General features: G+C 45.1%; 3 protein-coding genes across 3 annotated transcripts in view; all 3 read right to left on the bottom strand.

Annotated features, from left to right (window-relative positions):
- Positions 1–508: 508 nt before the first annotated feature.
- Positions 509–12,315, bottom strand: LOC143020920 (uncharacterized). Its single transcript, XM_076177867.1, has 4 exons — positions 11,996–12,315; positions 11,641–11,804; positions 1,172–1,438; positions 509–1,056 (listed from the first exon to the last, which is right to left on the bottom strand). Exons 1-4 carry the CDS (start codon positions 12,189–12,191, stop codon positions 679–681), a joined length of 1,005 nt encoding a protein of 334 aa, XP_076033982.1. The 5' UTR covers positions 12,192–12,315; the 3' UTR covers positions 509–678.
- Positions 12,316–21,949: 9,634 nt separating this feature from the next.
- Positions 21,950–24,073, bottom strand: LOC143021102 (zinc finger MYM-type protein 1-like). The gene has a single exon (XM_076178385.1). It carries the CDS (start codon positions 24,071–24,073, stop codon positions 21,950–21,952), a length of 2,124 nt encoding a protein of 707 aa, XP_076034500.1.
- Positions 24,074–26,518: 2,445 nt separating this feature from the next.
- LOC143021101 (zinc finger MYM-type protein 1-like) overlaps positions 26,519–27,076 on the bottom strand; it is a 2,127-nt gene continuing 1,569 nt past the window's right edge. Inside the window, exon 1 of the mRNA XM_076178384.1 lies at positions 26,519–27,076. This exon is cut by the window's right edge and continues 1,569 nt beyond it. Within this exon, the coding sequence (XP_076034499.1) occupies positions 26,519–27,076 (558 nt within the window).

The raw sequence follows: 27,076 nt of genomic DNA, 5'->3' as shown, positions 1-27,076 counted from the left end.
ACCCACTGCCAAATACTAGAGACTACTTGTGTGAAAATTTCCGACCTGGTCCGCCAGTGACACTAACCCACGTTCATGTACCTCTCCTACGCCCCATCCACCGTCAAAAGCTACGGAATATTCGTGTTAAAATGTCCGACTTGGCTACACCACCTCCGTAATCCTCTAACATGTGTGCTCTTCTAAAGTATGTGTTCCATTCCTCTCTAGAATACACCGTCTCCTAGCGACGACTGCCCGCAAGCCAAAATGAGTGGCGTCTGCTCTCCGAGCCTGCTGTTGTCTCCACAACCTTTTGCGTCTCCAGAACTCCTCATTTTACATTTAAACTGCAGACGTCGAGGACCCAATGTGGGCCAGAGAAGGCCACCTGACCATGGGGATCAGAGACTACCTGAAACAGGACTACAGCTTTCCTTGCGGTGCTATGGGATAGCAAGACAGGATGGTCAAGTAAAATATATCATTATTTTTGTAATTATTATACCATCTCTATCATAATACACAGTTGATTTTGACACGATACTTTATTTAACTGAAAATATACATAAATTGTAAATTTACATTGTCCATGCGGCTCACGGATGGTATTCATATTAGTGTATGTAGGTTGGAATCCCAGGAAAGCATTGCTGAAGGACAGGCTCTCGGGAGGCTACTATGGGGGACAGTGGTTCATCACCGCTGGAGGAGAAGCATCTCGTATTGCCTTTGCAGCACCAATACCTTCGTTTCCAACCTCCGGACTTGTTCGAGTAACGCTACTGGTTTTGGTTCAGGTGCAGGTACCGGAGTTTCAGGACTGGAGTGGCTAGGCACGAGGGAGGGCAGCCTGTAATTGGTTTCCAGCTCGGTCGTGGGATTTTCCAGTAAGTCGAAGACAAAGGTCGATGTGTGCTTCTGGAAAATCCTGAACAACTGTGGTGGCATCTGTCGGCAAAGGGTCGTCAGGTAGTCTGTGTAGTGCACCACTCTCGCTTCATGGTCGTCGACAGGTTCCAGTAACGAAGCCGTATGGGTCTGGAGGGCGACTGTTGCTCGGTACTGTTCTTGCAGCTGCAATTGGACAGTAAAGGTCATTAGATATATAACTCACGAGATGCATGTAAACAGCGAAATGTAATTTTTGGTGTAATTGTAACTGGTTAAAGTGTATTTAATTTATTCTTACTTTATTCAAGAGATCCTCGGGGGATGTGCTGGAGGAGCCGGTGTTTGAGGAGGCATTAATACTCCTCACGGCACCAGTTGACGTGGTGGATGGCTGTGGTGGCTGAGACGACTGGTCGGACAGCTGATCGGACAGTTGATCGGATGACTGTATCAGGTCATCATCGACACTGAATATACTCTCCACCACGGGGGTTGTTGATGTGAATAATCCGTCTCGACGTGGTGGTATCACGGGTTTTCCTTCCACGGTGGCATTTAGGGATCGCTGAAAAAATACAAAGCCGATTAATTAATTCCCTTTCAATAACAAGATAGATAAGTAATAAAGTGACTACAAAGGAAAAAAATGGTGTATACTGTAGAGGAACGCCATCGGGCTCTACTTGATGAGTCCGCATCTTCTTGCTTTTGTGCAGGAGCTGGACATCAGCGTCCTTCTCTTCGAGGAAACTTCGTTCCAGGAAAATGTGCTCGGTCTGAGTATTTTTTGACCAGTCTGTATCAGATGAACCACTCTACCTGTTCTACTACGAGAATGCGGGCTTTGAGATGGGCCAAGCTTTGGCGAACGCCAGCACCAATCGTAAGCCCCTTATAAGTCGCTGACACAGGTTTCTCAGTCATCTCATTCTCCTGGATACCGTCGTAACTCGATACCCAGCTGGAAGTCACGTTCCTTCCTTGTAGCTGGATCTTCTCCAGGAACGCGAGGATAGAGGTCAGGAGGCGGATGTCACCGCTGGACCAAGTGTATCCCGCGCTGCTAATAACATATCTCGAGCCTATTTGTATCACTACAGGACTAGATCGCATGGCCAGGGCATACCCTAGTTCCACAAGGGTAGCGAAACCTTAGAATTGGAGCGTGTAGGATGACTCAGTGGAGAAGACAAGGCACCCCACCCGCATCGCGACGTTGACCTGGACCTTGGTCTGTGCGAGTACATGTGCTCCTACGCTCGACTCCTCGACGGACGGAGGTACTGGATCAGAGACTGCCCTAGAGAACCGCTGTTTCTGACAGGTCAAAAGTTATAGCACTGTCGGCCACCATGCTTATGTGAACTTAGTCGATTGATAAGAATGTCAGCCCACTTCTTTCACAGTAATAACAACATTTAGATGACCGTCTGGTCGCCCTCCAAGACAGACAGATGTTCCTATACTCGTAGAGACATTCTGACCCCGAACTTAAAAGAACATGGTGTAAGGCCCGTCCTACGACATTTGACATCCAAGGGCTCTCAAGGGAATCGCTCGTGGGGTCAGCCGGGTGACTCATATGTTGCCCAGCCACATGAGCCACAGCTGGCTGCATGACTATCACAAAGACCGTTTGAGGAAACTCACGTGCAGCTTTTACCAACCTAGACGGACCCTGTTACCCCCCCCCCCCCATGACTAATCAGTGCTGGAATCTGCCGCGTGAGACACCACAAGACCCTTTTAAAGAAACGCACGTACAGCTCACCAGCATAAGACCAACCCTGCGAGGCCCCCGAAGATGACTAACCAGAGTTAGGGTCTGCCACGTGAAGACACCACAGATCCCTTTTGAAGCAACTCACGTGTGATAACAACCTCATACCCTCTGTCCACGTGAGTTAGCGGTCTGAGAACGTTTTTCGTCCGACTTCCCTACGCATCACGCACGCCAATTAGGGGCACGGGTCATGACCTGCCCGTTTATATAAAGGATGGACCAACGCCGAAAATTCAGATCACCCGGGGACACGACTTGAAACACAGTCCTCACCTCCCTCGCCGTCTCGTCCCCCCTCCCTGGTGCCCAACATTTATTGCTAAATAAATCTCTCTCTCCATCAGAGTTTGCCTTCAACCAGCCTAACATTTGTCTGCCCAACGTTTGGGGCCCCCAATCCCGCTTTGCCGCTCGACTGTTGCCAGCCGCCGCTTGATCTGACAGATCGTCTGCCACCGCTGTCTGCTGCTCGACTGCTGCTAGCCGCCATTTGATCTGCCAGATCGTCTGTCACCGCTGTCTGCCACTCGACTGCTGCCAGCCGCCCCTTTATCTGCCAAGTCTGCCACCACTGTCTAACCCAAGCATTTGTCACCACGCGTTTGCCAGACCGACTGCCGCCACTAGTTCTGCCAGTTTGCCTACCGCCGCTGCCTGCCAGATCGCCTGCTGTCGTTGACTGCCAGGTCGTCTGCCGACTGCCAACTTGACTCACCACACTCTCTTCTTCCACAGGTATCTGCCGCCATTTGTCTACCAGATCGCCTGCCACCGTGACTGCCACTTCGCCTAGCAGGTCTGCCGTCGCTGACTGCCAATTTGACTCCCCACACTCTCGCCTGCCACAGGTATCTGCTGCCACGTGTTTGCAAGATCGACTGCCGCCATGTCTGCCAGCGTGACTGCCAATTCGCCTGCCGTCGCGACTACCAAAGGTATATTCGTGGCCTACCACCACCACTGCTAAATCATTTTACGAACTAGAGCTGTGCGCGTCCCCACTTTGACCCACCCACACGCTCAATGGAGATCACAAGGTCCCGCACCTCGACTCCAGTAAAGCTAAACGACTAGCAGCCTCGTCTGTCAACTCCCGACGCCAGCCATGGCCCAGGTAGGAGACAGTACTTCTAACGGGAACGAAGACATCGTCACAATCCGAAATATTCGCATGGAAGGCCAGCTACTGGGATTCGAGGAAAAAAGTGAAGCATACAATCACTATGTAGGAACAGAACTTCAGCGCCGTCGAGACCTCGTGTCGAGGCAACACACCCCCTGCTTCCGCTCCAGCACTAAGGTTCTTACCTCCACCACGTGCCTTTACTCCAGAAAATGAGCGGCTAGACTTCTTGGAAAGATTCGACCTGTGGGTCCAAAGCGCGGGCTACGGTCCAACAGACACACTTGCCTTCTCTCTCTCATCCCATTTTTTTTTCTATCCTTGCCCCCGGAGCTTCAATAGGATTACTACGAGGTCCGGAAGCTGCTGAAGGACGCGTACCAGCTGACACCAGCAAAAATCCAAGCAGCTGATATGAGACGATTCACGCTCAGATCCCTTCAGTACCTAAACGCGTGGATCGAAGCCTACCACGTTCCGGAGACCTTTGACACCATCCGTGATTTCCTCGTCGCAGATATCATCCACAGCCGGCTGCCGTCTGACATGGTAGCTCACCTTAAGGACCGGGTCTGCACGTCACTCGAGTCTATGACCGCGCGCCCGCACACTACCCTACAGCAGCTGTGCCGAAACCGGTTATCTCACTGTTAGTAGTCCTCTTCTCTGCCCACGACTTTTGACCTCCGAGGCCTCCCAAGTGAATCACTCATGGGGCCCCAGGATGACTAACCAGCGCTAGGGTCTGGCTCATGACCATCACACAAAGCCTCCTTCAGGAAACACGCATGCAGCTCACCAGCCTCAGCGATGACTACCTCGGCCAGTCACTTGACATAACACTGGATTCATTGAGGAACGTCTACCCTCTGTCTTCGTGAGTCACCGGCGTCAGAACGTTTTGCCTACGACTTCCCACGCAGCACACGTGACCTCACGCCAATGAGGAGTATGGGTCATGACTTCCCGTGTACATAAAGGATGGATCATCGCCCGAAGATACAGATAGCATCAGAGAAGCATATGTGAGCATAGCTCGCTACTCCTTGCTTTCTCGCCCCCCCTCCCCACTTTTTTTTCTTTCTTTTTTTTGCTCCCTCGCAAGCAGGTCGCCCGGAGACACGACTTCAAACACAGTTATCACCTCCCTCGCCGTCTCTTTCCTGCCCCCCCCCCCCCTGGTGTCCAACACTTCGTTGTTAGATAAAACTAACTCTATCTCTACCAGAGTTTGCCTTCAACCAACCTAACTGGCTGTCCAACCTGGGGCAGACTACCAGCCTAAGATTTGGCTGCCCAACGTGGGGCAGACTAACAGCCTAACATTTGACGCCCAACGTGGAGCAGATTACCAGTCTAACATTCACAAACCCTCTGTATCATCCTCTAACCCTCTTCCACAGGTCCCTAGACACCCAGCACCTCGTACAGTCCCTGCTCGTCCAAGTCGACCAACGAATGCCGGCCGAAACCCGCGGGGTTGTGAATTCCATGGGCCATACAGCCGCCATACGACCCAGGAGTGCCGAGTCTTGTAGCAGAGTCCACGGCCGAGAACGTCACCAAACCCTCGTGCTGCTCACGTCATCACAACAGACGAGACGGATACTACCGTCAGCCTCCTCACCACCATCCCGCCGGTGGAATGTTCTATTTTGGGAACCGACGTAGGACCAATAAAATCTATTTTGAAGACATGCACCGGAATCCTTGGAGGACAGGACGTGACCGTCCTACTGGATTCAGGAGCTGAATCCGTCTTCGTAGCAGAAGCCCTCGTTAACCCCAGCCAACTGAGTGGTCACAATGTCAGAGTCCGCGACGCACTTGGGGGCTTGACGACCCACCCGCTACCTAGAATAACTTTAAAATGTCCTTATGTTCAGGGAGACGTCGTTGCCGTTACGCTACCACAGCCACCATACGACGTGATCCTAGGACGCGTTCCAGGGACAAAATCCTTCGAACGGCCTTCCGAGAGGGACAGCATACTCGAAGTAAATCAGGATATACAGGACGACACCGGTTCCACGGAAGGAGAAGAGCACCCTGAGGCTGGTTGCCATGTGACTACACGGGCCTTCGCCCATGCCCAAGTCGAGGATGAAGCTCCCTTTTCAACACCCTCATTAACTTCCAAACCAGAATTCCTGGACGAGCAAAGACTTGTCCAGACCTTCGGCGGATATACCGATATGTCGAGGCCCGAGAGCAGTCCGGGACCCATGATGCATCCGGCAGTTACCTACTCCGGAACGATCTTCTTTATCGCAGAACCCTATGGGAAGGCCATGAGACCTTCCAGCTGCACGTTCCGGAATCACGCCGTCAGGAGGTCCTCCAGCTGCCGCATGAAAATCCACTGGCAGGACTCTACCCTCAAAAGAAAACGTTGGCATGCCTCCAGCGTGATTTCTACTGTCCAGGTATATATGCAGATACGAGTCAGTACTGTCTTTCTTGTTCTACCTGTCAGCTCTACGCCTCAAGACGACACGCAAAGTCTCCGCTGGGACAAATTGCCATCACTGCCGAACCCTTCTCCTCACTCTCCGTGGACCTCGTAGCACCCCTCTCTCCCTCGTCTTGGAAGGGACACCGCTACCTTCTCACCGCAGTGGACCAGGCGACAAGGTACACCGATGCCGCTGCCATTTCGCCATATCAGTGCTGACAATGTAGCAGAGGCCCTGTTTAACATCTGCTCCGCGGTAGGCCCTCCCCGGGCCTTGACCAATGACAATGGCACCCAGTTCACAAGTGCCACGTTCTTTGCGTTTTTTAAGTTAATGGGTATCAACCACCACCTGACGCCCCCTTACCATGACCGATCTAATGGCCTGGTGGGGCATTTCAACGGTACCTTGAAAACCATGCTCCATAAACTTGCCAGCGAACGTCCAAGGGATTGGGACAGTTACCTGTCTGCTTTTCTGTTCGCCTACAGGGACGCGCCTCAGTCCCACTAGTTATTCTCCCTTCGAACTAGTGTATGGTCACCGCGTGCGAAGACCCCCTGACGTTCCTGAAGGAGTGCTGGACCAACGAACGGCCACCCACCGAAGAAGAGCAGGACGTGTATCAGTACTTGCTTGAAAAGCGGCATCGTCTCCAAGCTACTTGCCGCATTGCAAAGGAAAATCTTCTGAAAGCCCAAGTCACCTTGAAGGGGTTTTTCGATCGTCGAGCCCACGCTCGTCGCCTGCAACCCGGAGATAACGTGCTGATCTTCCAGCCAGACTCGACGCACAAGCTGACGATGGCGTGGCGTGGGCCGCACAAGGTCTTTGCCCAACAGGGCGCCTATATTTACTTCGTAGAGGTGAAAGGGCGCCCCAAGATCCACCACATAAACCTCCTGAAGAAGTATTCTCACCGGGCCGACCCAGAGGACCACGATATCGACGCCACCGTCTCTACATCAGACTCTGTCAACACAGTTTTCGCCACCGTCGCCCTGGCATGGGAAGCCCCCGGTGACGAAGGAGACACGCGAGAACCAGAAACCCTTTTCATCAAACCCAGAACTGGGAAGGTTGCCACATCTCCCCGGAACTCTCTGCATATCAACAGTCTGACCTTTGGAAGCTCCTGCATGAGAATGCCAGCGTGTTCTCTGATGTACTTGGACGCACGCCCACCATCGAACATCGCCTGAAGCTACTTAAGCCACAAGAGTTCAAATTTCACCACATCTACCCTCTTCCTTTAGCCCGAGAGCCACAGCTCCGTAAGTACCTTCAACAATGAATCGAGATGGGAAATGTCGAGCCATCTACTTCCCCTTACTGGTCACCTCTACTGATCTTAAGAAAGAAGGACTGCATGCACCGCTTCTGTCTAGACTGCCGCCAGCTTAACGCCCAGACCAAGTTTGACGCTGAACAGGTACGTGATGTATTAGCAATATTTTCTGAGCTCTCGGGAGCCCGTTACCTTTCCAAAATAGATCTAACCACGGGTTATTGGCAGATACCTCTCGTACCGGACACTAAGCCCCTAACGGCTTTCAAGAATCGCAGCGGTTTGTTCCACTTCGCGATCGTGTCTTTTGGTGTGGTCAACGCCCCAGGATGTTCCTCCCGTCTGATGAGCACCGTTCTTCGAGATATACCGCACGCCTACGCCTACCTTGACGACTTGTTGGTGGCCATTCCGACATGGGAAGAACACCTGCAACATCTAAAGGCCCTGCTAGCTTCCTTACAACACCACGGACTCCACGCCAAGCCTTCGAAATGTGAGTTCGGCTGTCCGGAGCTCCGGTACCTAGACCATACGGTAGGGAGGGGAAGGTTTTGCCCACTGCCGGACCGGGTTGACTCCCTTACACGGACTGACTTGCCCAAGGATAAGACACAACTCCACTCTTTCATGGTCTCGATAAATTACTATTCCCGCTTTATTCCTGCTTTTTCAGACCAGGCCCATAGATTCTACGGCCTCCCGAAGAAAAACTTCCAAAAGGTCATCCTTTGGACGGACGCTACCGTAGTTTGTTTCCACCAACTAAAGAATTCTCTGAAGTCCGCCCCTATTCTCCAATTTCCCGTCTCATCCATGTCTTTTGTTCTCAGAACCGATGCTAGCGGCATCGGACTGGGAGCGGTCCTCCTGCAGCCGAATCTCCTGGATCCCAGATGTCTGATCCCAGTCACCTATGCCTTCCAGAGCCTGCGAGGAGCAGAGAGTGACTACTCTGTGGTCGAACGAGAAGCATTAGCTGTCTACTGGGTCCTTCAGAAGTTTGAGCTCTACCTGTACAGTCGTCACCCCCCTCGCTGTCTCGCCCCCCCCCAAATCTGGCGCCCAACATTCAAATCAAACAAATTCAGCCATCCTGAGTCCACTGCTGAACAAAGGCCTCCTTCATAGCATTCCATGATTCACACGACCGCGCCAACCTCTGCCACGTCACTCCTGCAAATTTCTCAATCTCGTCTCTCCACCTTCTGTTTGGTCTCCCTCTTCCACTCTTCCTATTTCGCGGCGTCCACTCAGGTACACACTTGTCCCATCGCTCATCAGTCGTTCGCACTAACTTACCTGCCCAATTCCACTTTTTTTCTCTTTTCCTGCTTCCATAATATTTTTTACTCTAGTCTGCTCTCTCACCCAATTTGCTCTCTTTCGGTCTCTCAGCGTTATTCCCATCATTGATCTCTCCATTCTCCTCTGTGCTGTCCTTAGTTTTGTTTCCATTGCCTTCGTTAGTTTCCAAGTCTCACACCCGTAGATTATTGCTGGTAGAATGCATTTATTGTAAACTTTACGTTTCAAACATAAAGGTAGAGAGCCTCTCAGGATCTTATTATACTTACCAAACACTTTCCAACCAATGGGAGTAAGCACAGATTATTATCACACCAGATGGCAGGACTGCGTGGTGAGTCGTGAAGTTCACTTCCTGTTTCACAGTTTTGTTTCCAAACGTGATAAAACTAACTTTAAAATACCTCAGCATTGCTCTGTTCCACTGTGTTCAGCACATAAGGGTGGACACAAGTTTCCGTCAGATGAGAAGGTGAATATGAAGTGGAGAATAGCGATAAAACGCTTTGAACCAGGTACAAATAAGCCATGGATTCCAAGGAAATACAGTGTTGTCTGTGAAAAACATTTTACAGCAGATGACTACATGCCTGCTGGTCTTTTATATATAAAGAAAAATAACAGGCACTATTCTTTTTTAACAATTCAGCAAGATAACCCCTTCCCCATGCTGTGTCATCATGTCAAGTGTGTGTAGTAGTAAGAATTTTGTTATGGGGAGCAGCCATTATTTTTTAACCCATGTTTCTGTCATTGTATATATTCTCAGGAAGGTAATTATGATTTTAAAGGTTTACTATTTAAATTAGGATATGTCTACAGTTACATAGGTTTTTTAACACACTTTCATTGTGATGTCACTTACGTAAAAAAAATAATAGAGCTACTTTTTCTTTTCAAAGTTCTTTTATGACTCCCAAACTCAAACCCAGACCTTACCACTTACCCTAACCTTACTCTATTGCTTCCTAAGATAAACAAAGAACTAAATTTTTCTTTGCTTTAATTTCAGGTTCCCGTAAGAGGCTGCAACCTGGTGCGGTTCCATTTATTTTTTATTTTAATACAACACCATCCACGTTCACCTCAACACTAAATGCAGAAAGAGCAGAAAGGGTAGTTAAGAGGAGTCGTTTATTTCAAAATGAACCAGATATTCAAGATGTTGGCAACGAAGAGGTAGTGTCAGCAGAAAGGGAAAATGAGATTCTACAAAGTGACGCTGACGGAGAGAAATCGGTCGGGAACCACGGTATCCAGTGTGAGATACTAAATTCTACGAATGCTAGATTCTCTATCTTCCGGTTTAAAAATGATAATAATGCCATTCAGTATTATACAGGATTTAATGACTTTGCACATTTTCCCTTAATATTCTCTGTGCTTGGTCCAGCTGTCAATAATCTTGATGGAATGGATTACGATTTATTATTAGCAGAAGATCAGTTGTTTTTAACTATAATCAAGTTGAGACAGGCCAAAGATGATATTAGATTATCTATTTTGTTCAGAATCAGTCAAACTTATGCGTCAAAAGTTGTGAATGTATGTATTAATTTCATGTTCTTCCAACTCCAAGAAATCAATTTTTGTCTAGAAAGAAACACAGTGCAGGACTTAATGCCAGTGAACTTCAAAAAACAATTTCCATCAACAAGAGTAATTTTGGATGGAACAGAGGTGCCGATTCAAAAACCCAGTAATGTTAATGCACATAGTGCAACTTTTTCGACTTATAAAAATCGCAACACACTGAAGACAATGATTGGCTGCACTCCAGGTGGACTAATTTCATATGTGAGTGATATCTACGGTGGCAGCGCATCTGATAGATAGATAATCGAAAGATCTTGTTTAATACAAGGACATATGTTGAATCTAGGGTCAGTATTATGGCAGACCGTGGTATTAGAGTACAAAATTTGTTTGCTTCGTTAGACGTTAAGGTGAACACTCCGACCAATAAAATGGATATTTACACAATAACAAAGGACTATTGTTACTTGAAATCGTGTTGAAAGTAAGTACGATATCTTACCTTTCTATCAAATTCTCTTTCCTCCCTGAGATAAGTGCTCCTCTTGTTGCCAATTCAACTTTTAAACGCTGAACTGTCCAATTTTCATAGGACGCCATTGTGTGTTTACTAGGACTGATGGTACAGTGGAGCTATCTACTGGGATAAATTGTAATGCTTACTCTCATTGAAATGCGTCTTTTTATTTCATTATCATGATCTTTCGTCCCTTTCACCATCTGGTCTAAATAATTATACTCTTCAACTTCTTCAAGACTCATTATCAATTACAATCTCTTTACTTTGAACTTTCGTATTGAACATTACTTTGGTTTTACTTTTATTAATTTTTAAACCTACTTTGACACTTTCCTTGTTTAGATCACTCAGCATATCTTGCAAGTCTTCTGCTCTTTCTGAAATAAGAATAATGTCATCCGCAAATCTTAGGTGGTTCAAATATTCGCCATTAATCTTTAAACAGTTTGCAGTGGGTCCTGCGACTGTGCGTGTGAGCTGCTCTTTGTCTGATCTTTCTTACAAAACCTGTTGGATATGGGTGACCCTGCAGAGATTGTCTTTCTATCGACATAGCTTTTGTAGTCATTAAGATTCTCAAGCCTATCCACCACGTCAAGGTGTCAACTCTCGGATAAATCTAACTCTCTCTCCATTAGATTTTGCCTTCAACCAGACTAACACAGGGTATTGTAAATTTACTTTAATCTCATATCCAGGTTAAGAGTTGCAAATATGTATATCGCGACAAGTGTACAAGTAAAATTCGTTTACCTTCGTCTGGCGATTGGCGCATCGGACAATGTGAGGACCGAGGAAATCGAAGTTTTCATAAATCCACCTTTCCCGCTCACTCATATTCATTACTTCCTTTTTTTGGCCACTGAGACGGCCGTACCTAGTCCTCATGCCATCGAGCCAGCTCCGAAGCTGACCCGCTGGAAAGAAAAGTGGACAAATAAACGCCATCGTGATGATGATGATAAACTTGTTTGCCTGCCTTTCATAGCAACACTGACACTACGTGCAATACAACATTTACCAAGAGATGAAGGGTTCTATAACTAAGAAAATATGACAAAGCATATGGCAAGATTGGGGGGGGGGGGGTTAAATGTATATTACTCACGGGGGCAGTTGAGCTCCTTGGCCTTCTCGGCCACTAGCCGGTTCCGTGCACACGCGTCCTTGTGGATGTTAAGCTTCTTGTTGTAAAATATCTCGTGCTGCTTCAACCACTCAGCCAGCTCCTTCTCCTGTTCCGGTTTGAACCGGATGGACTCCCGGCCGCTCGACTCTTGATCCTCCGAGTATTGGTTATCCATGATGATGGTGACTGCGTGGTGCCAAGGAGTCGTGGAAGGGGCGCGGGGGGAGGAGGAGGGTGTAAGGCGGCCGCGAGCGACGCGCGACTCGACTGGCTGCCAAGCGAGAACTGATTGCTGTCGTGGCGCGGTCGTGGGTTTATACGCCGCTCACTCGTAGCGCGGCCGTGGCTCGGGTGGGGGGCGACCCGACAGCCGTCGGCCTCAGCGAGGGCTGGAACGAGCGGGCACGTGTGAGTGTGACCCCACACCCGAATCTGACCCGAGGAAGGACGGGGGGTGGGGGGGAGGGGGGACGCAACTATTAGAACTTTCGTTGTGCAGGATCTAATATATTTTCTATAAGCAGTTGGCCCTCCCCACCCCTTCTTGTGATGGAATCAATTTCTTATCAACAAAACCTTACCGATACAACAATAATGAAAGATTAAGTGTATATAACTCTGATGCATGATGCGTCAGTTTTGGATGTCCGTTATGGTACAGTTGCTCCATGATGAAAGTCCGTACCACACCTGTCACTGATGCAAATCATTTATATAGTCATACATTTATTTAAACTAGTAATTTATTTATCCCATGTGTAGGTTCCCCTATTGGTTCTCTTGTCCACTTTTGGCCACTCGTATATTCTGGTCACTCTCCTCTGGGAGATCTGTAAACGTACATCAGTCTCCTCCGTCGGGTGGTGCCCAGCGGTCACCCAGCACCTCTATTACACTCTCAAGCCCAATGAATCTTCTTTCCATGATCGTTCTGTTTTTATGAGGTCACCCGGTTTTATTCAGCTGACGGAAACTCCTGGCATATAGAAGGAGCCATTCTCAGTTAAGGTATATATATATATCGGAGAGCTTTCTTATAATTTATAGGAAGAGGAAAGGGGAGAGAAAGAGGGAAAGGGAGAGGGAGGAAGATATTTGGTGGGAGGGAAGAGGAGGTGAGGAAGAGAGAGAGAGAAGGGGAAGGTATATTGAGAAAGGATAGAGAATGTAGATAGTGGTATAGATGAGAGAGAGAGAGAGAGAGAGAGAGAGAGAGAGAGAGAGAGAGAGAGAGAGAGAGAGAGAGAGAGAGAGAGAGAGAGAGAGAGAGAGAGAGAGAGAGAGAGAGAGAGAGAGAGAGAGAGAGAGAGAGAGAGAGAGAGAGAGAGAGAGAGAGAGAGAGAGAGAGAGAGAGAGAGAGAGAGAGAGAGAGAGAGAGAGAGAGAGAGGGAGAGAGAGAAAGGGAGAGGGAGAGAGAGAGAGAGATAGAGAGAGAGAGAGAGAGTACTCCAGATGGAAAGGGGGAAGGAAAAGAGAAGTTGAGGATCCTACGCCTGGAGTCGCATAGCTGCTGTCACCTTTGCCTTGTGTGCTTGTACTGCTGAGGCAGGGACCTACGGTCACTACTGGGAATCGGAGAGGAGTGCGGGATTCGAACCCACAGCTGATCGAATGTGAGACCAACACGTTTCCTATTACGCTATTATCGCATGTGAGAGGGAGATGGAAAAAGAGAGGGTAGAAGAAGTGGACGTGGAAGAAGGCAGAGAGGGTAGAGGAAGAAGAAACGGAAGAGGTAAATACAAAGGGAGGTGGAACGAAAGGAAAGGGTGGGGGGGAAAGAAGGTAAGGAGGAGAGGTATTCGTGGGGTTTGGATAAGGTTGGGTAATTGTATTTACCTGACCTGAGAAATGGGTGAGGGGTGGTTGGCCCGGGTGATATGAGAAGGGTGTGGTACAATGGGCGTGGCATGGAACCTGAAGAAAGCCCAGGTATCGAAGGAAACTTGGAGAATGAAGGAGTTTAGATATTTGGAGTTTAAGGTCGCAGAAAGGAGGGGGAGTTGGTGGGGGAAGAGAGGGGAGTGACTTCATGCAGGGAGTGGCATGGTTGTGCTAAGGAGTTGGGGGGTGATGGAAATGCTGGGAGTTGAGGCTATTAGGTGTGGCAAATTGTGAATATTGTGATGAAAATGTATGGAATGCACATACACACACACACACACACACACACACACACACACACACACACACACACACACACACACACACACACACACACACACACATTTTTTGTTTCTACAATTATATTTTGTTTATTTATTTATTTATTTTTTTTTTGTAAATTTTTCTTCCACAAGAAATTTTGCCTTTGAAGACGGAACACAGGTGGACTTGATATCTTGCTGGCAACTATTTAGTTGGCCGATTATTTAATCAAGGAACTCCTGTACCCAGATGGCATCATCAGAAGCGTGCTGATCTCGCACTCCCTTACTTCTGGGTTCGAGTCCCGCACTCTTCTTCGATTCCCAGCAGTGACTGTAGTTACATGCCCCAGTAGTCCCTAAAGCGGGAAAGTTGACGGCTTCGGCCGCAGTTACTCAGCGCCTCCTGGTGTAGGCATCCTCCCCTGTTAACCCCTTTCATGCCGGGTGGCACTGTTCCCTGCATCCTGACTGCCGCCAGGCGATTTTATTACTTTTCGTGGCACCTTCTAGGAAGCGGAGTGTTTTTGGGGGGCAATTCTGATGAACCACTTCAATTCCGTGTGTCCTTTTTTTTATTGAAGATTCTTTTACTAATTTCCGTGGCATCCTCTTTCCACACACACACACACACACACACACACACACACACACACACACACACACACACACCGCACTCGGTGGCGCGGTTGGTAGAGTCTCTGACTGTCACTACGGCGGTCCGGGTTCGAATCCTGCCCAGGGCTGAAATAATTTCAGTATCGCTGCGCTTCGAGTCGTTACTCCAACTCTCGTGGGCGGGGAGTTGGATGTGTGTGTGCGTGTAAGGTCACAGCATTACCCATAGATCGGTCATACGAGCTCTGAGCTCTCTTCCGGGAGGGAAATAGCTGTCGATCACGAGTCCAACCCGTGATCCAAAGACCACAGTGAAAGTGAATCACACACACACACACACACACACTCACTCGGCTATGGAGGAATGGACGTGCACGCGTTAGGTTGTGGGTTCGAATCCTGTTGTGGTATTATGCATTCTAACAATTACATTTGATTAAAAAATGCGAATATACCATATAACGCATCAGGCTGATAGGCATGGAAAGAGAGAAAAAACGAATATATTAAAGGTTGTGGTGTTATGCATTCCAACAATTACATTTGATTAAAAATGCGAATATACTATATATAAAACGAAACTGACTGATGGGCACGAAGACAGGAAAATTGCGAACATATGACGAAGCGGATTCATAGGCATGGATAAAAATACGAATATACTATAAATTGAAACAGATCTACAGGTATGAAGAGAAAACCTTAATAAAGGAAAGTAATTAGATAAATGGATAACAGGGATGAGGAAGGACAAAAGTAAATGAAGTCAAAAGAAAGACTAATCAAAGTAATAGGTATGATATCAAGATTACTGGATAGCTTTGATTGCTATAGAATGGCTCGGTTATATCACAGTTTATTGAAATATTATTTTCATATTCAATAACATTTATTTAGTAGAAAGGGGGAAGCCTCAACCATTCCATGTAATTAATCTATTGTAGTACTGTTTTTCTATATTGGTGCCTGTATTTTTCTATTTTCCACATACTTTTTCTTTGATCTGACCACAATCGTAGTATCATCCGCAAACAACAACTGGCTCATCACCTCCCACTTCCACTCTCACTTGCTCCAGCCCCCGCCCATCACCCTTGCGTTCATCTTCCTATCCATGCACACGTTGAACAACCATGGTGACACTACACATCCTAGACGCAGCCCTAACTTTACCTCAAACCCATTCACTCCTATCATTCCCCGACTCACAAGCTCCTACTAGCGTAAAAACCCTTGAATCCACTCAGCAGTCCCCATCCCATACATCTGCAGCCCATCCTACAGTGCCTTCCTATCAACCTTGTCATATGCCCTTTCAAAAAAAAAAAAGAAAAAAAGAAAAGAAAAAAAAAACATTGCCCTAATCTTTGGCCAAAAAACTTCTCGTCAAACTATGAAAAGTTTGGTCCACGCACACTATTCCTTTACTAAATCCATGGCGTCCTTCCCCCCAGTTACTATCTCTGTTCCTCTCCTCATCCTCTTAGTTAATAACCGTATGCATTTTCAGCTACACTTAACAGACGCGGGTTGCTCCGTGAAAGCCATCTGCTAGCACTTGGTAGAATGTCAGCCACAGGCAGTGTACATCTAGCGGCCGTCAGGAGTGTATGTATCATGAGTCGTCTAATTAAAAAAAAGAAAAGAAAAAAATTTATATATATATATATATACATATATATATATATGTATATATATATATATATATATATATATATGTATGTAATCATTAGCTGATGGCAGTCCGTCGGTGATCGACGACGACAGTGCTCCGGTGAAGTGCGAGAACGTGGAACACGTCTCGGCACCAGCGTGATACGCAACCACTCTATAGTCAGCGCAACGAGAAGTGACCGCTAAGGCGGGGTAGGAGATTTCCCGGTGTTGCCACATCTCCACAGATAACACGGCCCGCACGGCTCACACTGAATGCAGTGTGAGGGGGGCGGGGCCAGAGAATAAATGTAGGGCAACGTCGCTCTCCCTTGCTCATATGCCATGTCTGACTCGAGGAAACGAAACCTTTGTATAGAAAACATTGCTTTGATTTTTACCTCAGTGGTGGTGTGTGACAAAAAATTGGAATATAATTATATGTGGCAACATTATAAAAATATAAAATAAAATCACAGAATAAAATAAAATTATAAAATAATTATATGTGGCAACACAGGGGGACTCCCAGTGCTCCGCCCTAACGGCCATTTCTCAATGCAACGAGTATAGTATTAATTGGTTGGTCCCGGGACCTAATAAAAAAAAAAAAAAAAAAAAAAAAAAAAAAAAATATATATATATATATATATTTATATATATATTTACATATATATATATATATATATATAACCTAATCACGTTTCTGGCTATATGTAATGGCACAACCGCACCCAGGAAACATTTCATACACCTATACTCGTACTTTATGTAATGCAGCTATCCTATACATTGTACGCCTACGACATTGGGATATGAAACATAACCAAACCAGTCTCCTCGTTATATATTTTGTTATGTCTAATGCCAATGGATTCTTTGTTCAGTAGGAGACTGGAGTCGCTACATCTAATCTAATCTAAATTATGACCGCATCTGGCAAAGAAGGCAAAATGAAATTATGATATATTTCATTGCCTAATTGGCTTGAACGAGAAAGAGAAGGGGTGAAGCCTGGAATGAAAAATGGAATTAGATAACAAAGAAATAAGAGGGAGAAAAAAAATATATATATAACAATAAACTTAGTAACCCCTCCTACCTTCTCCCCTCCCCCCGACTCTGCCTGACCTTTCTTCGTGAAAAAAAAAAAAAAAATCAAGCCCTCCAACATGAATAAAACCGTCTGACGACTGTCATAATAAAATCCTTAAGGTTAACCACCGTGTTCTAGGGATACACACGCACACACAAATGCATTTGGTGAAAGCTCTGCAGGAATCATGCGAAAGGGGATTATTAATTAGGAGAAGGGGAAGGGGGTAGTAGGTCCGCGAATCAGGGTAGACCAGAGGAGAGAGGAAGGGAGAATGGTTAAGGTCTGCCTGGGTGTAGGAGGAAAAGAAAGGGGGGAGAGTGCGGAAGGGGAGTACGGTGGGAGTTAACACGTAAAAGGGCATGTGAAATCAGTCAGTCTAAGCCTAAGAGCAAAGGCAGACTTCCTGCTGCTGAAATCAGTCAAAGCCTAAGAGCAAAGGCAGACTTCCTGTTGCTGAAATCAGTCAAAGCCTAAGAGCAAAGGCAGACTTCCTGTTGCTGAAATCAGTCTAAGTCTAAGAGCAAAGGCAGACTTCCTGTTGCTGAAATCAGTCAGTCTAAGTCTAAGAGCAAAGGCAGACTTCCTGTTGCTGAAACCAGTCAGTTGAAGCCTAAAAGGAAAGGCAGACTTCCTGTTGCTGAAACCAGTCAGCCTAGACAGACTTCTTGTTGCTGAAACCAGTCAGTTTAAGCCTAAGAGCAAAGGTAGGCTTCTTGTTGCTGAAATCAGTCAGTCTAAGCCTAAGTCCAAAGGCAGACTTCCTGTTGCTGAAGCGAGGCACAGTCTGAACTTTTTTTACTCACTTGAAATGCTGAGGTAGCACACACATCCAGAAGCATTTCAAGTGAGAGAGACTTTCCAACTGTGCCTCTTTTCAGCAACAGAAAAAGTCTGCCTTTGCTGTGCTGCGTCACCTGCGTCGCCTGCGTTTAGGTTTACAACCCAACAATCACTACACCAGACATTAACTTCTCTAACAAATACGCTTCCCACACACGCAGATCCGAATCACAGACAACGATTGATCACATTTCCACCATCCCAACTCTTCCCACAAATCCTGTACAGATTCCAATTACCTGTAGGTATTTGTACACGAAAGCAGCAGGGAGAGAGGAACGCCTATCTTGAACAGACAAAACCCATTGACCTGGAGGGAAGTAAGACTTTTAGGGCGCTGCACTTCACGCCTGTATTCGAAATACTGTGGTCTTCTGTCGCTTCTCTTCTTTATACCTCTCACAGTCACCTAGGCACCACAATGGCGGTTGGTTCGTGTCTCCATCGTGACTCTAACGAGACTCTCCCATGACTCTGTCTTCATTAGCATGTTGCTATCGTGGCGGGGAAAGGACCGTCAAGATTCAAAGTTCCTCCAGTCGTGACGTCGCGTCGTCGTGGTGCCTCCACCACGACAAGCCTACAACCGTCGTGACGCGATGTGTCGTCATAGCGGCGTCGCCTCGCTATCGTGATTGACGAAAGTCGCGATGAAAGCTCATGAGCCAAGACTTTTTTTTTTTTTTTTTTTTTGCAGCGCCCAAATCTTTGCTTGTTCACGTTCTTCCCACCATCTTTTCAAATCTCTATCTCGTCTCTCCACCTATTTGGTCTTCAAATGAATCTTTGTCACTCCCTATTGTGCCAATCCCTGACACGTAACTCCTGCAAACTTTTCTATCTCGTCTCTCCACCTTCCGTCTGGTCCTCAGATGGATCTCTGTCATTCACGTCTTTTTTGTGTATTTAAAGGTCAACTGAGAAGTTTTTCTTTTTGTTATTTCATGTATGAAAATATAACTTAGAGGGATACATGTACGAACCAATTTGGATATCCAAACAAGACTCAACTGACGAAGAACATGTCGAGAGGGAGGAATCTTCAGAGGATGAACGAGCAGATAATAAGGACTGGTGACTTCGTCGGAATGTATTACCGAATGCACGCTTTACACACATCAATACACACCACCAACCACACTACACTAGACACATGATTTCGTTGGTTTGTCATCAGACGTGCGGATGTGCGGATGAAGGTTTGAAGGGATGAAGGGATGAAGTGGTAGGCCTAATACCTATCAGACGTTGATGGGCTTGGCCCTATCTACCAGGCCCCATCATGCCCAGCAGGGCTTGTTTTGATTTTATTTTATTGGAAAAACATCCACACGACCACGATGACCACGTCCACAATACATAGATAGTTCATCTGTTCCTGCAAGGTGGTTAGCATGGTTAGGGCTATGGCATTCATAGCCTATGAACAAACAGAATATTTTTGTTTTTTATCAATTATTCTAACATTTGCTCAGCTTCTTACTTTATTCCAGGTAGAAAGTAACGGTTTGATAAATGATAACCAGCATGGTTTCAGACGGAAATGTTCTTGCGTGACTTGCAAAAGCTTTTGATACCGTCCCACACAAAAGACTACTTACTAAATTTGCTTCACACGGAATAAGTGGTAACCTATTAAGTTGGACTAGTAACTGTTTGAATGATTGAAAACAGAGAGTTGTTTCAAATGGAAAAACTTCTGGTTGAAAAGATGTAACGAGTGGAGTTCATCAGGGTTCCGTTCTTGGGCCACTTCTATTCATAGTATATATAAATGATATAGACCATGGACTAAAATCTGTTTCCAAATTTGCTGATCATGCAAAACTTTGCGGAATGGCAAATGATCACTTAAACAAATTAAATATTCAAGAAGATTTTGATAAATTACAACAATGGTCTGAAAAGTGGCCAATGAAACTTAACACAAGTAAATTGAAGGTAATGCACAAAGGTAAAAATAACAGTAGGTACGACTACAAGTTATTTGGAAATCCGTTAAGAAAAGTGTATAGTGAAAAGGACCTCGGCGTAATTATCAGTAACGATCTCAAATCATCTTAGCAGAGGGTTAGGCCCACCAACCAAATTATGATAATGAATCCACCACTACCGCCACTGTAATCACTATTACAACCATTCCCATCACCACCCCACCGCCCCCTCGCCCACCCCATAGCACGGTTGAGACAAATGACTAGGCGGCGAGTATTGTTGCTATGCGGGATCGGGTGGGGGTGCAGGGGATCACTTCATCCTCAAGGGTGAAGAAGAGTAGGGTGACCGAGCGGAACAGGGCTCCATCCCACCCCCCAAACCAACCACGATTACGAAGTGGCTTGCTCCGTATGCGCATCCGTGTGTACACGCGATTCCCGTACATGAATCAGGCACTGACTGGCAGGGGAAGAATGAATGACGCTGGTGACCTGATGTGACCTATTGGGTGGTGGAGGAGGTGGGTACTGTTGCTCCTTTCCTAGAAGACTTTCACCAGTCAGTACCCTGGTGAACTCCGCTCATCGCTCTTCTTGTCCTCGTTCCTGTTGTACCTCCTCCAGTTGGGTTGGTCTACTCACGCCTCCTGTTGCTCTCTCGTGGCTTTAAAACCTCGCCGTTGGCCCCTCCCCGTTGTCCGGTTCGTTCATCTCTCTGTTGTTTCCCCCGGCTGCTTTTCGACGTGGTCCCCGGCCACAACCGCTCCTCTGACCACCAACTCCACCCCCTCTACGAGCCCCTCCTCATCTCTGTCTCCTCTTCTGTCTACCTTTCCTTCTGTCAGCCTCTCCCCTCTCTTTGTCTGCCAACCTCTGTCGTGTCTCATCTCCTCACTCTCCTCTGTCCTTCTCCCATTCTGTCTCTACTCAATCTCCTTTCCTTTCTACTTGTTCGGCTCTCCCCCTCACCTCCTCATCTACTTCCCACTTCTCTCTCATAGTCGTCTTTCTCCTTCCTCTTCCCATCTACTCATCTTGTTTCTCTTTTCCAAACCTTGTTACACACAAACTATAAGGAGAGTTGTGAAAATGGCAAAACTTCTAGATGGAAAAATGTTACGAGTGGAGTTCATCAGGGTTCCGTTCTTGGGCCACTTCTATTCGTAGTATATATAAATGATACAAACCACGGACTAAAATCTAAATTTGATACAGAACAGTGCGGAATGGTAGATGATTTCTTAAACCAATTAGATATTCAAGAAGATTTTAATAAACTACAGCAATCGTCTGAAAAGTGGATAATGAACTTTAACATAAGTAAATGTAAGCTTATGGACATAGGTAAAAATAACACGACGATTACAAGTTATTTGGAAATTCGTTAATACAAGCGGATAGTGAAAAGGATCTCGGCGTAATTATTAGTGACCAGTCTTATTAATGTTTATGATTTATAATGATCTATATCTTCATTCTTTTTTCGTATCCGACTTAGTTATAAACCAAAGTCCCCTGTCGGCATGCTCTTCCTTTGTAATACTTATATCACACGTCCCAGGGAGTAAAAGGTCATAAAAAGATTTGTTAGTAAAACACAAAGATATATAAAGAGGGTTTATTTACTAATCATATCAACCTATTTGTACATAAAATCCATTCTCCTCTCCTTCTTTGAACCAAAGACATCTGCCACTTTTTCATAGAAATTGAAAGTGGGGTCCTCTTGCATTTGGTGAAGTCTTTCTTCTTCAATGGATATTAAAGCAAGTGAGGAAAGTCTTTCATTTGTCATTCTTTTCTTAGTGTAGCTCTTAATTCGTTTGAAAGCAGAACATGATCTTTCCACATGAACAGTTGAACCAGGAATTGTCAAAATTAGTTGCAGCAGCTTTACAGTTTCAGGAAATGTTTGGGTCAGTTCATTTTCAAATAGAAAATTAAGCACATCTTTAACCGATTTACCTCGAAACACTTCTCCATTGTACATTGCAGCTAAATCCGCTTTCAGTTTTATCAAGTCGAAAAACTTTCCATAGTTTTTCTCTAAACTTTGAAATGGCTTATCAGCATGGCAAGTAAGTCCTTGAAATTTATTTCCATCAACTAATGACATGAACTTGAATTTCTCTAAATCACTGAATCTTGCTTTCATGTGTTTCATGACGTCATCCAAAATGACACCAAATATTCTCCTTCTTTCTTCTTTAATTGAATCTTTCAGATAAGACTTTGATTCAATCATGTTATTTTCTCTGCAATATTCTTCAAACTCGACATACAAACCTTCAAATTCATTGTACAGACCTTCAAGTACATTCACTGTTCCATTAATCTTCTCGATGCAGTAGGGAATATCTGTCATTTTGGTTTGTAAGACATTGCAAAGGGTGTCAGTCTTAATGAAAATTTCATTATAAACCACCAACAAAAAGTAAGTAGAGTCTTTTGTCAGCCAATCATAAAACCCATTGCTTCTCACTAAAGTATCTGAGTCCCACAACCTTGGGTTACTCTTCACAGTGATAAAGAGTTTGCAAAGGTCGCCATGGTATTGTAGAATAGTCTGGATTAGTTTAGAGTTGACACTCCATCTCGTTGGTGCCGCCTTTGGTATGCGTTTTCTCACAATCTCGTCGAGAAATTGCCTTAATCTTCCAGACTCACTCAACAATGAGGCAAGTGCTTCACTGAGCTTGAAAAACTTTGTACATTCAGGTATGAATTTTGCTGACTGGGATAAAACAACATTCAACTTGTGAGCATAACAGTGAGTAAATAAAGCTACTGGTGCTCTTTCTCTTACCTTAACCTGAACATCACCTAAACGGGAGCCCATTACCAATGCTCCATCATACGTCTGTGCCACAAGTTTCTCAGCACAGTTGTATTTGTTTAGATGATTAAATAAACATTCTGTTACACCTCCAACAGTTCTGTCCTTAAGAATGTCAAAGCCTATAAAAACTTCTTTGATGTCAGAGTCCAACACGTACCTCAATACTGTACAACACTGTGGTGTACATGAAATATCTTCAGTTTCATCAAATGCAATTGCGATGAATGGGGCTCTTGCAATTTCTTCTTTGATATTATTTTCTACAACCGTGCCTACTGCTTCAATCAAATCATCTTGCATCTTGCCAGAAAGCCCACAAAACACTGACGAATTCTCTAAATGTTGAGCCAATTTCTCATCAAATTTTGCTGTGTAGTTCAACAGTTCGACGTAGTTCCCGCGGTTTAACGACGATGTCTGTTCATTGTGTCCACGAAAAGCTAGTTTTTGTTTAACCAAAAAGCAAGTAGCACATATCAATTTGTTTAATATATCTCTGTTCTCCTTAACCTTTTTATTGTGAACTTCAATGCTATCAGACTTTTGTTTCTCTAAGAGATAGTCGGCTCGTGCTGGTCCAAACGTTTTCAATGATACTTGACTTTCATAATGTTCTCTTGATCGTTCGTGTTTACACATAGCCCTTCCCAAGCCATTTATATTACAGTACCCTTCTTTTACCCACACACTTTCACTTGATTCACAAAATAGCAAACATGGGAAACAAAACAGCCTATTTGTTGTAACACATCCGCACAACCACTCATTCCTGCTGTACCAAGCGATCTGAAACTTTCTAGGAATATTTGGCCCTTTCTGTTGTCTTAACTCCGGAAGTTCTGGGGTTGGTCTACCATTCTTTATGATTCGTCTCTTTTCCTCAGAGGTTAGTTTTGAAAAGGATTTGAGATATTCACTATCCATATCTGCAAAGAAGAAAAACTGTAAATTAATATGAATGGGATAAATCTGTACAAAACAAACAAGAAAATTTGCGAATCACGCGCACACTACCTCACTTAACGGAAGATACCAAGCGACTAACCTGACGTTAGAAGTGCTTCTGCTTCTGCATGTATAGAAAACGGGTTTGAAAGAAGGTTTGCAGACCGTGGACTACACCAATACTATGCGTGCTTCACATATGGAGGTAACAAGGCAGGGGCGAAATATGCCTACCTAAAATACAAATATATACATGCATGAGAGGAGAGAGGCAAGGCAGCGTCAACTTGAAGATGTCCAACATCACCAAATTTCCAACGTCACGAAGAGCTGGAGGAAAAATAACAAATCAACAGATCACCGTAATTCCAGCGTCGTGAAGGTAGAGAGGATCACGACAAGAAAATAAGATAAATAAATAGATAAGTAAATAACAAACTATTAAATAAACAAATAAATCAAGCAAGCAAGTGCTGATTTCTGTGCATTGTTTTTAATCATTCTTTTAATATACCTCTGTAAGAGCACAGAAATCAGCTCATATATACTCAACATATGTATGTATATATATAAATAAACCTAGATTGCTTAGAGTGTGATTAAAATGGTTATTAGTGTGTGTACATTCAATACATAAAGTTTTTCAAATCAAAGCAATCAAATGTTCCTTCTGTTATACACAGTTAAAGTACAAGAAAACATGGAAGACAATATATTCAGTATTATACCTCAGACTACTCAGAGGGAGGAATCCAGGTTGGCCCCACCCCACCATATTTTGATAATGAATCCGCCACTGCCACCACCGTAATCACTATTGCATCCATTCCCATCACCCCCACCCCACCCCCACCGCCTCCTCGCCCACCCCATCGCGCGGTGGAGACAAATGACTAGGCGGAGGTGTATTGTTGCTATGGCTTGTTGCTATGCCGGTTCATGGGGGTGGGGGGAGGATCGCTTCATGCTCAAGGGTGAAGCAGAGTAGGGTGACCGAGCGGAACAGGCCTTCATCCTTCAAACAAACCAACCACGATCACGAAATGGCTTGCTCTGTGTGAGCATGCGTGTGTACACGCGTAATTCACGTACACGAATCAGGCACTGACTGCCATGGAAAGAATGACTGACGCTGGTGACCTGATGTGACCTGTTGGGTGGGTGAAGGAGGTGGGTACTGTTGCTCCTTCCCTGGAAGACTTTCACCAGTCAGTACCCTGGTGAACTCCGCTCCTCGCTCTTCTTGTTCTCGTTCCTGTTGTACCTCCTCCTCCTCCTCCCGTTGGGTGGTTCTACTCACGCCTCCTGTTGCTCTCTCGTGGCTTTAAAACCTCGCTGTTGGCCCCTCCCCGTTGTCCGGTTGGTTCGTCTCTCTGTTGTTTCCCCCCGGCTGCTTTTCGACGTGGTCCCCGGACACAACCGCTCCTCTGACCACCACCTCCACGAGCCCCTCCTCGTCTCTGTCTCCACTTCTGTCTACCTTTCCTTCTGTCAGCCTCTCCCCTCTCTTTGTCTGCCAACCTCTGTTGTGTCTCATCCCCTCACTCTCCTCTGTCCTTCTCCCATTCTGTCTCTACTCAATCTACTTTCCCTTCTACTTGTTCGGCTCTCCCCCTCACCTACTCATCTACCTCCCACTTCTCTCTCATATTCGTCTTTCTACTTCCTCTTCCCATCTACTCATCTTGTTTCTCTTTTCCAAACCTTGTTATACACAAACTATAAGGAGATATGAGGTCAAACATTGAAATAAAGGAGAGGAAGAAGCGACTTGATTGAGGTTCCCTGAAAGATGCTCTTGGTTTGAGACGGCAGAACCACACAAAGTAAAAGGGAGAAATTATATATACATATATATGTATGTCTGTGCGTGTTTGTGTTTAAATGGTAAAACTTCTAGATGGAAAAATGTTACGAGTGGAGTTCATCAGGGTTCCGTTCTTGGGCCACTTCTATTCGTAGTATATATAAATGATACAAACCACGGACTAAAATCTAAATTTGATACAGAACTGTGTGGAATGGTAGATGATTTCTTAAACCAATTAGATATTCAAGAAGATTTTAATAAACTACAGCAATCGCCTGAAAAGTGGATAATGAACTTTAACATAAGTAAATGTAAGCTTATGGACATAGGTAAAAATAACACTACGATTACAAGTTATTTGGAAATTCGTTAATACAAGCGGATAGTGAAAAGGATCTTGGCGTAATTATTAGTGACCACTTTTATTAATGTTTATGATTTATTTCTTCATTCTTTTTTCGTATCCGACTTAGTTATAAACCAAAGGCCCCTGTCGGCATGCTCTTCCTTTGTAATACTTATATCACACGTGCCATGGAGTAAAAGTTCATAAAAAGATTTGTTAGTAAAACACAAAGAAATATAAAAAGGGTTTATTTACTAATCATATCAACCTATTTGTACATAAAATCCATTCTCCTCTCCTTCTTTGAAGCAAAGACATCTGCCACTCTTTCATAGAAATTGAAAGTGGGGTCCTCTTGCATTTGGTGAAGTCTTTCTTCTTCAATGGATATTAAAGCAAGTGAGGAAAGTCTTTCATTTGTTATTCTTTTCCTAGTGTAGTTCTTAATTCGTTTGAAAGCAGAACATGATCTTCCGACATGAACATTTGAATCAGGAATTGTCAAAATTAGTTGCAGCAGCTTTACAGCTTCAGGAAATGTTTGGGTCAGTTCATTTTCAAATAGAAATTTAAGCACATCTTTAACCGATTTACCTCGAAACACTTCTCCATTGTAAATTGCAGCTAAATCCGCTTTCAGTTTTATCAAGTCGAAAAACTTTCCGTAGTTTTTCTCTAAACTTTCAAATGGATCCTTATCAACTTGGCAAGTAAGTCTTTGAAATTTATTTCCATCAACTAATGACATGAACTTGAATTTCTTTAAATCACTGAATCTTGCTTTCACGTGTTTCATGACGTCATCCAAAATGACACCAAATATTCT

This window comes from Oratosquilla oratoria, chromosome 41 (genome assembly GCF_046742065.1).
Source record: "Oratosquilla oratoria isolate Oo_2021 chromosome 41, ASM4674206v1, whole genome shotgun sequence".
NCBI classification, from domain to species: domain Eukaryota; kingdom Metazoa; phylum Arthropoda; class Malacostraca; order Stomatopoda; family Squillidae; genus Oratosquilla; species Oratosquilla oratoria.
This window is presented reverse-complemented; position numbering and strand designations above follow the sequence as displayed.

Coding starts and splice junctions, on each gene's coding strand:
- LOC143021102 (XM_076178385.1), bottom strand. CDS start 24,073: ATGGATAGTGAATATCTCAAATCCTTTTCAAAACTAACCTCTGAGGAA.
- LOC143020920 (XM_076177867.1), bottom strand. CDS start 12,191: ATGGATAACCAATACTCGGAGGATCAAGAGTCGAGCGGCCGGGAGTCC. Junction 11,805..11,995: donor CAAGGAGCTCAACTGCCCCC/GTGAGTAATATA, acceptor TTTTCTTTCCAG/CGGGTCAGCTTCGGAGCTGG. Junction 1,439..11,640: donor GCGCCAATCGCCAGACGAAG/GTAAACGAATTT, acceptor GTATTTTTTCAG/CGATCCCTAAATGCCACCGT.